The 14,484-nt window shown below is 40.3% G+C and overlaps 1 protein-coding gene across 3 annotated transcripts in view; it reads right to left on the bottom strand.

Annotated features, from left to right (window-relative positions):
- ACTR8 (actin related protein 8) overlaps positions 1–14,484 on the bottom strand; it is a 23,761-nt gene extending 9,277 nt beyond the window's left edge. Inside the window, exons 1-10 of one of the 3 annotated variants that reach the window (XM_077822400.1) lie at positions 14,248–14,484; positions 12,972–13,142; positions 11,809–11,919; positions 11,469–11,573; positions 10,396–10,569; positions 9,529–9,622; positions 5,284–5,416; positions 4,750–4,903; positions 3,225–3,320; positions 1,643–1,783 (exon numbers count right to left, since the gene is read on the bottom strand). In XM_077822400.1, the coding sequence (XP_077678526.1) occupies positions 1,643–1,783; positions 3,225–3,320; positions 4,750–4,903; positions 5,284–5,416; positions 9,529–9,622; positions 10,396–10,569; positions 11,469–11,573; positions 11,809–11,919; positions 12,972–13,142; positions 14,248–14,370 (1,302 nt within the window). In that variant the 5' untranslated portion in view covers positions 14,371–14,484. The remainder of the gene's footprint in view (positions 1–1,642; positions 1,784–3,224; positions 3,321–4,749; positions 4,904–5,283; positions 5,417–9,528; positions 9,623–10,395; positions 10,570–11,468; positions 11,574–11,808; positions 11,920–12,971; positions 13,143–14,247) is intronic. The other 2 variants (XM_077822401.1, XM_077822402.1) reach the window with 2 other exon arrangements.

The raw sequence follows: 14,484 nt of genomic DNA, 5'->3' as shown, positions 1-14,484 counted from the left end.
TCATTTCAAATCCTCGCAGGTTGTTTTGGCCTGGAACAGCGTTCTAATGACAAATAATATAGCACTAATTGTTCTTTTGATTCTCTTTAGCTTGCTGAAAAGAACTGTTGAATGTTGCATTTCCACCCCATACAAATATTATTCTAAACCACGACTTTTAAAAAAAATAATTTTCGAAGTCCAAACATTTCAAATGGGTATCATAGCATAAAGTCATAACGTAGTTTCCACAAATACAGAAGTTTTATCTATGGGCTTGTCTACACATAGTTAAAACAGTATAACCCTTTAGTGTGGATACAGTTATACTTGTATAAGAGGTGCTTATATCAGTTTAATTTAGACCTGGTCTACACTAGAAAACTAGGTCGCTATGTGACATAGTTAAACAGACCTAAGGCCCCATGTAGACAGTGCCTGGTTGATGGATGAATTCTCCTGTTGACCTCGCTAACGCCTCTCAGGAAGGTGGATTACCTACACTGACAGGAGAACCCCTCCCGTTAGCGTAGATAGTGTCTATACTGCAGTGCTGCTGCTATGCCGCTGTAGCGTTTCAAGTGTAGACAAGCCATTATTCTCACTACATTTTCTAAACCCATATAGTTTTAACAGTACAAAAACTCTGTAGATTCGCCTTAAATTGAATCAAAATCCTATACATTTGCCTGTTACAAATCAATTAATTTTTTTTAGCCCATAAGTTTTATAGTAGTTAAAGGATTTGTGTACATTTTTAATTATTCCCATTACTTAATATTTATGAAGTGCTCCAAGTGCTGTATAATTATTTAAAATTATTTATAATTCACCGTGAACAGGTTTTTTTAATAAGTCTTTGTGAAAAAAAAAAAAGCTAATTATGAGAGATTTCATTTACTACAAAAACGTGCTGAATGTCTCCACTACTCAGGCCAAGAGTGACATTTAGCACATAATTACAAAATTAACCTTCTACAATTATTACAAAGCATGCTAAAGGTGCTGCCTTTCAGATGAGATGAGGCAGAGATCCTGACTAGGTGTAGCTGGTGAAAACTCCATGGCAATTTCTGCAAAACTGTGTTAGCTTCAGTGTTCTGGGTAAATTCTAAGATGGGCGATTACATTTTGGCCTATGTAAGCTGCCTCTGTTGTTTCTAGTGGACAAGTTATTCTTCACTTCCCTGCCTAAAACCTGTTCTTCAATGCTTTGGACACAGAACAGCTGCCATCTCTCAGCTTAAGAGATGGCTGCTTTTCAATGGTGAGTGAAACACACACAGGTAGTAATTATGTTTATTCCCCTCTCTCCCCCCCCCACCCCACGCACTGTTCCTCATATGTTCTTGTCAACTGCTGGAAATGGCCCACCTTGATTATCACTACAAAAGGTTTTTTCTCCCCAGCTCTCCTGCTGGTAATAGCTCACCTTACCTGATCACTCTCGTTACAGTGTGTATGGTAACACCCATTGTTTCATGTTCTCTATGTATATAAATCTCCCCACTGTATTTTCCACTGAATGCATCCAGTGAAGTGAGCTGTAGCTCACGAAAGCTTATGCTCAAATAAATTTGTTAGTCTCTAAGGTGCCACAAGTACTCCTTTTCTTTTTTCTAGGTAAATGGTAGTTTTCTGTGAAAACTAAACATTAACACACCTGCTCTTGTTTACTTTGGGTAGCTAATAGATAATGTTCATCATGAGGATCCTCTGGGTCACCTTGTGACCTGTGTTGCAAAGATGTCATTTTCTGCCCAACAATTCCAAAAGTTGCTGGATAAAACAGAGCCATCGGAGCCTGGGTAGTAAAAGATGAAAAAGTTTAATACAATCTTCTGTTTAAACAAATATTTTTGAAGTTCAATGTTTGTCCATTAACAAATATTCTTTTTAAAATAAAGCCTAATAATTTTTTACTGAATTTACAATTGTAAAGTGTCTCATGCCTCAGAATCAACAGATTACTACTTTGTTTCAAATAGCCTTTTAACAGGGAGAAGTAACTGAGTTTTCTTTAAAAAATGAAGTTGTAAACCATTAAAGAAAACCCCACGCACATTATATATATGTTAAATGGTATCAGACTGTCAAGTAGTGTTCATCAGCATTACAAGTGTATTACAAAAAGTCATAGTAGTGAGAGATAAAAAAAACGTATATATCAGCATTCATCAAGTATAGGATGTAGGACCACAGACAGGAGGCATGCCAGATACTTAATTGGTATTAGCCACAAGACAGAGAGGTAATGAGGTGGTCACCATGATGTATTAGAGATGCTCCTATCTACAGCAAATTGATTTTAACAGCTTTTAACAAAGTGCCCTTAAGTACGGGTAAAGCATACAACCTCTGTAGGGTACATCCACTAAAATGTGAGGCAGCTTATTAAGGCATTCCATGGAGTACTGGGCAATGGGTCACATGCTGTGGGAGGGTAGTGACAGATATGCATCCTCCGTACATTTTTGCCAGAAGCTGGGTATGGGCATCAGGGGATGGATCGCTTGGTGATTACCTGTTCTGTTCATTCCCTCTGGGGCACCTGGCATTGGCCACTGTCAGAAGACAGCATGCTAGGTTAGATGGACCATTGGTCTGACCCAGTATGGCCATTCTTAAAGTGGTGGCAAGGCACCTCTTTTCTCTTGCCAGACTTAGTGTTTCCCCCTCTCATGATGGTGGGCCTGGGGTAATCAGCCCCACTCAGCCAGGGTTTGTCATCCCCCTTCTATGCTCCCTTGATCATATATTCAGGATAGGTCTAAGAGTCGGCCTAAGGGGTGATCCTCCACCAAACAAAAGGAAACAGTCTCCTGAACAAAAACCCCAGAGGGGTACCTTTCGCTGCCCCCCTCGCTGGGGCAGGGGGATCATCTGGTTGGTTACCCTGGGGTGTCAGTCCTTCCCCTACCAGGCATTCAGGTTTGGCTGTTTCCCCTATGGGAAGGAACACAGCCTCTCACCCTGGAATAGCCTATTCCCCTGCTGCCACTGGGTGTGTGTGTGTGTCCTCCTTTGCTCTCCCCAGAGGAGGGGTTTTTAAAGGCCTCAGACCGTGTTTAAGTGGATTCAGGTGTCCCTAATTTGACCTGAGGTAACCCCTTCTCGGTTTATAGGAAAAAGGGCCTTTAACATTCTAGGGCTAACATAGCGACCTTTAAGTACCCTCTTGCAGCCATCCAGACTTTGACTTCATCACAAGGTTCTACTGTTGTGCAAACACATTTTGAATTTACCTGTAGTTTTTCATCCCCTAAACGGAACTGGTATAATAAGGCTGGAGAGTCTGGATGACGAATCTGAAACTCATGGTCTTGCAATCCAGAAATATCCTATTTTTAATAGAATATGGCAAGAAGGTAATCAATTCTGTACAGTCTAAGATTCCTATCTCAAAGCTTTTTACTTGTATTCATCAAGACAAACAAATAATGAAACTCACTTATGAATCTGAATTTTGTTTGTATTTCCTGTTTTCCAAAGCCTTTGTCCTGCAACAGGGTCTGCTAATGCAGTCTTTTCTGCATGCAGATTCCCACTGAAGTCAACATGGCTGTGCTTGGGTAGTGGAATACATGTTAGCAGATCCTGTTGTAGGACCGAGGCCTAAAATGGGAACTACGTGACTCAACAACCCAGAGGATTAACTGAACCACACGGAAGGAGCTCAGCAAGAAGCTTGGGGGGGGGGGGGGGGGGGGAAGACCTCAATACTGATGCAAAAATTATATTAATAAAATTTTAACTTATTTTTAATTAGGACATTACAAACTTGTTTGCACCTTTACTGAAAATTAAGACATAGCTTCAAGTACGTCATAGCCAGGATGTTTGGAAACATAACAATGAATATGTTTAGTTAGTTATGTTACAAAATATTAAAGCTAATCAAAGACATTCCAAAAGGTTTCTGCTTCCATCTCTCAAGGACAAGCAAATATCAAAACGACAAACCATGTCGGACATGCATGTTTTAAGTACAGGCCAAAGTGTGAAAAAAGAATGTAGTGTGTGTTATCAGAGCCATAAATCTAAATTGTAAAGTGGCTATACCAACACCTTCTTTTCAAAGGAAAATCTCTGCTTGTGTTTTTGAACTCCAGGAAAAACATGTGGAGTTGGAAGTGTTTTAAACTTTTGTTGATTTCTTAAATGTTGAAATGGCAAACACCTTTAGAGATGTATGTGCGCAAATATTTTGTATCTAAATGCAAGAGTTCATGTACTAACTGCCTGGTATCATGGTTATAGGACAATGAAATGTTTTATGCACAAATATAGCAAGGTCATTTGATGCTACAACTGGATACTAACATTAGAAGCCTTTTAAGTATACATTATACCAGAGGTCCCCAACGTGGTGCCCGTGGGTGCAATGGCACCCACCAGGGAAGTTGTGTGCGCCTGCAGGACACCATGCCACCGAAATGCCGCTGCTGAGCGCGGCCACCTGAGAACCGCCTGCCAAAATGCCGCCGAGAAGCGTTGCCATTTCTCGGTGGCATTTCAGCGGCAAGGCTTCTTTCCGTTGCCACTTCTTGGCGGCGGGGTGTTTGGTGCCCACCACAGTCTGTTGGGAATAGGAATGTGCTATTCCCACAGATAGGTTGGGGACCACTGCTTTATACTAACAGGGAATTCATTAATTAATTACTAATAATGCACAAGCAAATCCTCACCCAACTCAGGAAGACAAGATAATCATTGTTCCAAAAACTGTCATGTAGAATCAACAACTTAAGCTTAAGACTTTTTCCCCACCTGGTCTAAATGACAAAATGTCTCTTTTAAGTGCTGAAGGAGAAGGCAGTCCATTTTATTAGCTAACTGGCAATCCCTGTAAGGAAACCCAGCTCGCTGCATAAGCCAGTAAAAACACCTTGATACATCAGACCCACCATATGCAAGGCACAACCTAAAACAAAGAGAAAGTAACAGATGAACATTAATTTATTCATCAAGCCCAGAGCTAACATTATGTATCAGCCTAAAGATGAACATGTACAATATTGTGCTCACGACTTCCACATAGTTTACATGGCACGTAGGGCCAGCTCCTGCTCTCTTTACAGGAGCAAAAACTCTCCAATATGGATCATATAGTAGAACGGGATGTTCCTGTTGTGAAAGTCATAAGTATTAAACCAAAAAACAATTAACTACATTAATACAGTGTTGCCCTTATGTATATCTACTAATAAATCCTTCTTAAAAACAAGTAATGTAAGATAAAACATCTGCACCCCACCCGCATTAGTGGTTTTGTAGTAATTTTGCTCATAAAGAAAAAGTTACCGGGTGTTACGGTGTGAAACGCCATCCTCTACACAGCAAACACTTGTCTTCTGATCCCCTACATCTACTATACACGCACTACCTAAGCCACTTCCAAAAGTAGCACAGACAGACTCCTGATGGATCACTATACCTAAAAATATGAGAGGAAGATTAAGTCTGGTTTTAAACCAAGCTCCAGACATTTAAAAGTAAATACTTAGTTTTTGTGTAGTAGATTTTTAAAATATATAACACTGAGATCCTGATCCTGTATTGAAAGTTTAAATTGTGCAAAAATAGCCACATTTGCCAGGAAAAGTTTTTATCTTCCCATTGGGGAAGAGATATTTTAAGCCTTTAGGAAAGATAAATTAAGGGTGAAGTGGAAGTCTACATTGAAAGTTTCCTTGCTTTTATGGGTTTAGGAAAAAATCTGGACCTAACATTAACCTTAATTTTGTAGTGGGTATTAAAGGGCTTCCATTACCAGTAGCAGGCTGTGACACTTTGTGGTTCAACCTAGACCAATAAGGGGTTATGTCACCAACTGCCCTAAAACTCTGAGTGCCTTAAATGCTATGCTGCTGGGGTTCACAGCCCTGACACCAACAGCCAGCCTACAAGCATGCAGGTCACCCCTTGGCTTCCACTGCCCAGTTACTTTTTGCAAGGTGAGCCCAACATTCCCCCAGCCCCGAATTTCCTCAAAACTGTCTGCCCTGTGGTCCACCTCTCCTGGAACAGTCACAGAAGTTAAGTTTTCTGCTCCTTTAAAAAGAAAGTAAACTGCAGCTCATTACTTTAACTGGGGTTTGAGAAACTTATTTCAATCAAAGCACTGCACTGGTTTATAAAACATTTGCTAACAAATTCATAGATTTAAGTGACATCAAATAGAAGGAATAAGGATAGAAATGGTTACAAATGAACAAAAGTAGAAATATGCTTCTAAAACAAACTTAATTTCAGTAAGTTACAATCTTTGCCTAAGCAGTTTTCTCACCTACACTCAGATTCCAGAGACTTCAGCCCTTTTACCTGAAAGACCAAAGTTCTGTGATTTCACGAACTCTGGCCCCTTCACTCCCTCAAGTGATGGACGCTAAAATGGCTTTCTGTCCTTGCTTATATTTTCCAAAATTCAATGACCTTGCTTCAGGAGGAAAGAAGCCATGCTGGGGACTCAGCTTGCTGTGTCCACCAGGGAGCTGTTAATTTTTGCAGTCTTTTCCTCTCATTGTGAGAGTTAAAAGGCTACCTAACCCACTTGCTAATTTGATGGCTATGTTTATCTTGTATGTAAACGTACCTTCCTTGTCCCTTCCTGAGGATCAGGCTGGTCAGACATACCTTTGTTTAAGACATACCAAATACGCATTCCTTTGTTTAACACTGACAAGATTTATGCATTGCTTGCCAAACACATTTTAAGAACATAATTCTAGAGTGTATTTAACAACTCTTACAACCAGCATGTTACCAGTTTGCATACACCTCACATGAGGGGGGCAAGATAGCTCAGCAGTTTGAGCACTGGCCAGCTAAACCCAGGGTTGTGAGTTCAATCCTTGAGGGGGCCATGTAGGGATCTGGGGCAAAAGTTAGGGATTGGTCCTGCTTTGAGCAGGGGCTTGGACTAGATGACCTCCTGAGGTCCCTTCCAACTCTGATATTCTATGATTCTATGACACCTTTTAGACACAGATTATGATAACAGTGAGTTGGTATATACAGAGTATGTCAGACCTGACAAGAGTTGCTGACACAAAGTAAAAAGAAAAGGAGTACTTGTGGCACCTTAGAGACTAACCAATTTATTTGAGCATAAGCTTTCGTGATGAATACAGACTAACACGGCTGCTACTCTGAAACCTGACATAAAGTAGTGAGCCACTAATGGGCCTCTTTGTCACACAGGGAAGACATTTTTCTTGCATTTTTGATTTTAATCTGATCATTTCCTTTTTAACTTTTGAGTAAGTTCTTTAAATGGATAGACAAGGTTTGATACCATGCTTCTGTGCATCCCCTTCAACGCACTTTCAACCCTCACAAACGCATTCTTCATGTTTACATCCCAGCCATACACTTTCACTTGAAGAGTACTAAACAAAGACTCGATTCAAATTCCCTTCTTCTGAACTCTGAAGGAAGAGAATTGCTCATTTTAGGCAAGTAGTTTGTAGAACAATAGGTAAGGACGAATTTTAAGGTTTCAGAGTAACAGCCATGTTAGTCTGTATTCGCAAAAAGAAAAGGAGTACTTGTGGCACACAAGTACTCCTTTTCTTTTGACTAATTTTAAATGTAGATCTTTTAAATAGAAGACACGGAGTTTAGTAGTTACATTCAGTAATTAGTTCATCTTAACACTGAATTAATGTTTAGGAAATGGCGCCCTCAAGTGGAGCTGATAATATTTTAACTTCTATAAATTTCCAGTATTTCATACTCATGCACCCTCATGTACACTGTGTAATCCGTCAGACTTAGCCAAACAAAAACTAAAAATGGAGGCTTTATTTTTTTTTAAACTTTGTCATCAAACAGACTTAGAGGAACAGGAGGAAAGTTTAGAAGAATTGAATAAATGTCTTTCCCAGCCTCTTGTATGTTGTTACTTTTTCCTGTATGCACAGCAATGTAGACATAAGCCTTTATTGTCAAAGAACAAACATTTTTTCTTTCCACATACCATTAAACATGTAGTATTCTCCTCATTAAGGTATGCACCCCTAAGAGTAAGACCTTCCAACCAAAAACTACAGGTATGAGCTATAAAACACCTGTAAAGTGAGGAAGGGACCTAATTGGCTATTTCATCTTAAAAAAAAAGCAACAAATCAATTTCATTCATATACATGTATTAAGACGCTCTGTCTTTTGCAGGTTGTTTTCCTTCCACCTATTTAAATCCCTTCCTTTTATCCTATGAATTTTCTTTATCGGCTACAGAAAAGGCTAAGCAAGTTCATACTACTGGTGTCTAGCAAGGAAGAGGAAACTATTTGTTGCTGTGAGAATGCTCAACAATAAAGGATATTAAACATAAAAGGCTCACAAGGGTAGATATGCTCTAATGGCTTGCAATTAACCTCATGTTATCATTTAGTATGTAAATTATTGTAAAACTTATTTGTTTCCACTTTCTAAGCCTCTCTTTTGAGCTTTCAAATCTGTTTAAGAGCTTTAAGTGCCTAACACAGAAGTGGACTTTCTGGCTCCTGCAAGTACTGTTTGATAATTTTAAACTTAAGCACTCTGTTCATACATCAAGTTACACTGCCAGTGCTATGGTGACTCTCTAAACAAAACACAATATGACACAAAGTCAGTCTTGGACTTTCAAAAAAAAAAAAAAAAAAATCATTACATTACACGGAAAGTTTGTTAGCTTTATGAACTGGAAGGGAATTACATTTCCTTATTTCCTATAAAAAGAAGGGACTTTCAAACTAGGGGGAAAAAAACAGTTGAACAGAAAACAATTCAACAGTTCAAAAATTAATGTACTTCACTCTGTAAGTATTTAAAAAAAAAAAAAAAATCTTCTCCTGCTTCGAGTGTAAATATTTAGGTCATCCAGATACTCCTTTTGTACAATCCATCAATGAAAAGGAGAATAACACCTTGCACTTATATAGACCCTTTTTTTCAAACCTTGAAGGATCTCAGCATTCTTTGCACGGACACTTAAACCCATCACTAAAATGCAACAGTAATAAGAAGGCAATGAGGCTTCAGACAACAGTCTGTTACCATGCAAGATACAGATGCTGCCTGGGTTACGCAGACCCGATTTATGCAAATTCGCACTTACGGAAAAAGTTCCATAAGTGAGAAATAGGATTTTCGAGTTGCGGAAATTTTTGTGTAACGTACGGGTATACATTTCCGACTTATGCAAAATTCAAGTTATGCAAGGCTTTCCGGAATGGAACGATTGTGTAAGTTGGGGGGCGTCTGTATCCCATTTCAAGAGCTGCTTTATGATTTACTTTGTGTAAGTTGGTCAGGAGCAAGCCTCACCTGAAGTGATAAGTTTGGTCTTTTAACAAGTAAACAAAGAGCATTAGTAACTCGCCATAATGCTGGCTTACTAGTTAGCCCTGCCAAAAGAGACAAGAGTTGCAATAGTGACTGGCAAGAGGCAAGGGGTGCCAGTCTCAGAATAGAAAGTGGGTCTGGCTCAGAAATCAGATGCCTTTAAAAAATCTTTAAGCTATACAAACGAATATTAAATGCTCACTTATTCACTTTTACCTGAAAAGCCCATCTTCATTAGGATCATATGTACCAGTTCTTTCACATGCTGTTTATTATAGATGTCTGGTATTAGTAAAATGCATCTGTAATACTGAAGACAAAAGCAAATTACGGGCAGCTTTCAAATCAATGTAGAGTTCAAAACAATTCCTTTATATATGCTAGAATGCTAGATGCCCCATGGTACGCTACTGAAAAAATACAGATGTAAAGGCACTGAGAAGAAGCAGAACGACTGGAGAGAGCGTGGTAATGTAAAAAAACATTTATTTTCATCATTTAAAAATTCAGTTCAATGTGGTATCAAATGTCTGTATTTACAGGAGCTTAAGAAATGTTTAAAAACATTTCATGCAATAGACATGGCAGACACAAGAAAAGCTACCTGCTCAATAAGAAAAATTAAGCAGGTTTAGCCTGGGTGTGCTGTTGGTGGCCTGTGATATGCAGGTCAGGGTAGATGATCTGGTGTTTCCTTCTGGCCTTAGACTCTGATTCTAGACCTCAGTCCCTTAAAAACTCTAATCAGCCTATGAAGACAGAACAATGAAGTGAAATATTTTATGAATTTGAATGTTCAAAGACTATCCAACTTACTTTTAAAGTTTCAGTACCAAATGCTGCTCTCAGATAAGTGCACACAACTCCAAGTAAAATCCATGGGAGCTGTGCATGCTGGGGGACAAAATTTACTGAAAGATTGAGAGGCAACACTGTCAGCGACAAGAGTAAGATAGGTGGCTCTTCAGTTGACACCCCCTGGAACCCTCCAGACAATGCAAGAGATGGAGCTAAAATAAGAGGCTTCAGATGTGGGTGTAGTACAAACTTACTCAGCTGAACTGAAAGTCACCACGAGCTCACCTTTAAGTCTTTCAGTGGTATTTCCAAATATTTTTGTATTACGTGCGACCAGATAACTTCAAGATCTGCTAGTACTGCAGTAAGGGAGCCGCCAGGCCCTGGGTGAAGGTTTAACTGTCCTCTTCGGATAGGCCAGTGAATATTATAACAATCTAAAGGATTAACATATAGTGCCTGAAGAGAAAAGAGAAAGAAAGGTTAATAATTAACGCTAACAATTTGTTCTGTTCATTAGCAGATACAACAGATTGCACACACAGAGTGCACAATGTGGCCCTGATCCAGGATTGGGGCCCCTGTACACTACTGCAATACTTTTAAAAGTAACTTCTTCTCAAATGGAAAGGCCTTTCCAACTACAGCAATGGGAGCATGATTGGACAATCCAATACAGAATAGGAAAAAAATGGGTAAGTAGTTAAAGATCTGAAACTAGAAATCTGAATACGAGTAACAATAGAAATAACCCCATGGAGTGGTTGGTAACAAATTTCAAGTATTAAACCAGACCAGAGAGAAAAAGAGTGCTTAAAAAAAACAAACACTCTGAAGCACTGAAGTAATCAATAAACAAATTATGCGGCATATGGTGCCTTGTGCTGATCCAGTCACCGATTTCTTGCCTTTTCTGCATACTATACACAATGGGACAGTTTAATTTAGTCAATGAAGAAATGCTAATTTACACACTAGCTGAGGATTTGACCTATTGCTTTTATTAACATCTAACTAAAAAGTTTCTTGTGTTAATCATTGATGTTTTATTTGTATGAGGGAAAAACAATGGAGGAAAAGGATTCTTAAAAGAACTACAGTTTACTCTAATTAACAAATAAGCACTTTTTCCAGGTTAGGGAATTTTCATGTCATGCTAAATGACACTAAATGGTCATGTAGCCTCTTTGGGAGGATTCCCCCCCCCCCCCCCCCAGCTAGAGATTTCATCATTATCTACTGTTTGAATATTTAGGATAACTTGCCGTTTGATACATATTATATCAAATTGTGAATTTAAATATTTGCATTAAAGGACAATACCAGCACCTTGTTTCAAGGGGATAGTGAACTCCTACCTCTTCTCCTACCAGATACTCAGGATGATGGGATGTATTTGTCCATTTGTTCCCAGAGCTGTGATCTAGAATAGCTGGCCGCATCTGTCTATTGTATGATCGAGACTGTAATGTAAATTAAGTCATGCATTATTAGGAAATATTTTGCCAATCATCTTTTATGCATAAGTGGAAAAATATACTGAAGGCCCATTTTGAGAATGCACTTTCCTCTTCTGTATGGCCAAGGAACATCTGCTGCTTATTGTTGCATGAACTGCTCTCCTTTTACCCTTTAGAAGATATCAAATTGAACTACTGTATAACAGAACAATTTAACAAACTATTCTGAATGAGTTACCTGATCAGGTGACACTGGTATACGCCTTGCACCATTTGACATCTTTTTGGACCATATTGCTTGGTCCACCATTTTAAGGCCATTTTGTCTTTGCTCAGTACTTTCAGGTTTCTAAACAAAAAACAAACACATACAGCATAAAAAGCTCTCTTTCAAAATACAAGTAAAGTATACAACTCTGTATAATGAATACTAAAGCTGACAGTCAGTAAAATATGTGAGATCCCTACAGTGATTAAATGACAAGAGATGATTAGAATGCAAGTATGGTGAATGTACACTGACTTTTGGAAAACACACATTTGTTTCACGAGCCCTAACAGACAACTTGAGTCAATTAGAGTCTTTCCATTAACTTTAATGGATACTGGACTGGGTCCAATTCCAGTGAGCTCGGTGACATTGTCTATTAAATTCCACAAATATAAAATGATAGGTGTAACATGTTTAAGTAATACTCTGTTCAGAAAATAAAATTTAAAAATATTTAAGATGTTAATTTGGTGAATTAATTTACATTAAAGACTCAAATTATAAACATTACTGTGTACATTTAAATTATTTAAACTAAATTTGCTTGTTCAATCATATTCTTAGAAAAGATTATAGAGTGTAATGTATTAAATAAATTACAAACTTCATTTTGAATGAATATGCTGCAAATGAAGTCATCAGATTTTAACTTTATTCCACTCCAATCACCATTCCCAAAATATGAATGTAAAGTGTGATGGGATCAAATAGGAAGATCTGTTAAAGAGCTTGTAATGTGTGCATATGATTCTTTCATTTAATGTGCTCAGAACAAGTAGAGGTGCTCAAACAGCATAAACTGTGCAATTCTGTTAACTTCAGTGGAATGGCACCTGCTTATACCAACAGTAACCTTGACCACCAGTAATAACAAGTTCACCTAAATGCCTATTAATATATTTTCTTTGTTGTTTAGTCACAATTTTTACTGAATTGTCTTTTCTTTCATTCTTTTGATATTAGTTTTAAACAACCATACTTTGGTGTTTCTTCAGAAAAGTATGTTTGAATTTAACGACATGGAAAATACGAAACCCACAATTCACAACCAAAAGTAAAATGAAAAAAATGGAAATAGTTTTAGCTGGCCTTGAATTGTTACAATTTCTAAAATTTAACATGGCACTTACATTAAGTCCATCTCTTAGGAGCCAACTATCTTTGTACACAGGCTGTCCTTGATGTTTCTGTCTTCTTGCAATGATATGGGGAGTACCAACAGGAAGTGTGTCAGTGGCTCTCCCAATTCTCAGAGTTGTTGATCCAGGATGTATCACAACAATGAAGTTGCTTTGTATTTGCTGGAAACATTGAAATACACAGTAGTATATTACATGCACGTCCATAAGTGTAGTCCACTTCTGCCTATAATTGCCTAATATCTTCTTGAGTTTACAGTCACTTCTCCCTGAGACGCCACCCTCTACAAACAAAGTGCTACTAAACGTACATTATAAAGTAGTGCCTTTTATCCCAAAGGATTTCAAAGTGCTATATATACATACAAAACCACTGAAATGCAAGTCTGGGGTGGAAAAAGACAGCCAGCAGGGATACTGACAAAATGCTTCACACTAGGAAAATTGTGTCTCCGGATCCCAAAGTGTGTGTAATGCAGGCAGATGCTAAACTTTTAATATCTCAAAACCACTCCACAACTGATGCTTATAACTGATGTTTGCTCCAGATTTAACCTGGATAAGTTCGGCAATGCCAATTGCACAGTTCTGAGGATGTCCCCAGCACATATTTTGAAGTACCCCATGTACCACAGAAAGAGAGAGGCCTGCCACGATCCCACAGGGGAGGGAAGTCTTTGTGAAGGGGAAAACAGTCAACTAGCACAGCGTTCACCAGAGAGGGCAACAGGGAATCTCTTTGGATGCACAGGGCAGCCCTTTCCCTTCCGTCTCAGGGGTCTTCCCTGCGGAGAAGGCGAGTGCAGCTGCCACGGGGAAGGAGGCACAAAGAGCCAGCACAAGGCGGCGCACCCGTGCAGCGGGGAAGGGGCAATGCGAGGAGGAAGGAGAGAGTTGCTGGTGCAGGAGGCGGGGGGCGCGCTGGGGGCAGCAAAGGCATAGCAGCGAGAGCCGAGAGGAGAAAGGAACAGCCTGCCGGGGAGAGACGGAGGTGGCCAGACACCTGAGTGACGTGCAGTGTTGCAGTGACGTGCCTGAGAGAAGAAGGGGCTGGAGGGAACCCCGAGGGGAGATGGGGCGGGGGGAGGCGGCGACCTGCACCCCGAAAGAAGAGGGGGCTGGCAGACGAGGGGACCCGCGCCCCGAGGGGAGAGAGGGTTGCGGGGGAGGACCCGCGCCCCGAGGGCAGGGAGCTGGGGTGACCCGCGCTGGGGAAGTTGCCGCAGGGCGCTGGGCCGGGCGGTCTAAGCTGCCCGCCGGGGCTCACCTCCTGCAGGGACTCGGGCACGGCGGCGGGGACGATGGGCCGCTTGGCCCCGCGCTGCTCCCGCTCCTTGTCCCGCTCTTTGTCTTTCCCGTTCTCCGCTTCGCCTTTCTCGGCCTGGGTCATGGCCGCCCGCGCGGGTCCCCGCCCCCTCCCCGCCGGCCGCGCGACACCGAACGCGGAGACAGGCCGACCGGCAGTGCGCCCTGCGGCAGCGCGCCCGGCGTGTCCCTGCGCCCG

This window comes from Eretmochelys imbricata, chromosome 7 (genome assembly GCF_965152235.1).
Source record: "Eretmochelys imbricata isolate rEreImb1 chromosome 7, rEreImb1.hap1, whole genome shotgun sequence".
Lineage (NCBI taxonomy): Eukaryota > Metazoa > Chordata > Testudines > Cheloniidae > Eretmochelys > Eretmochelys imbricata.
This window is presented reverse-complemented; position numbering and strand designations above follow the sequence as displayed.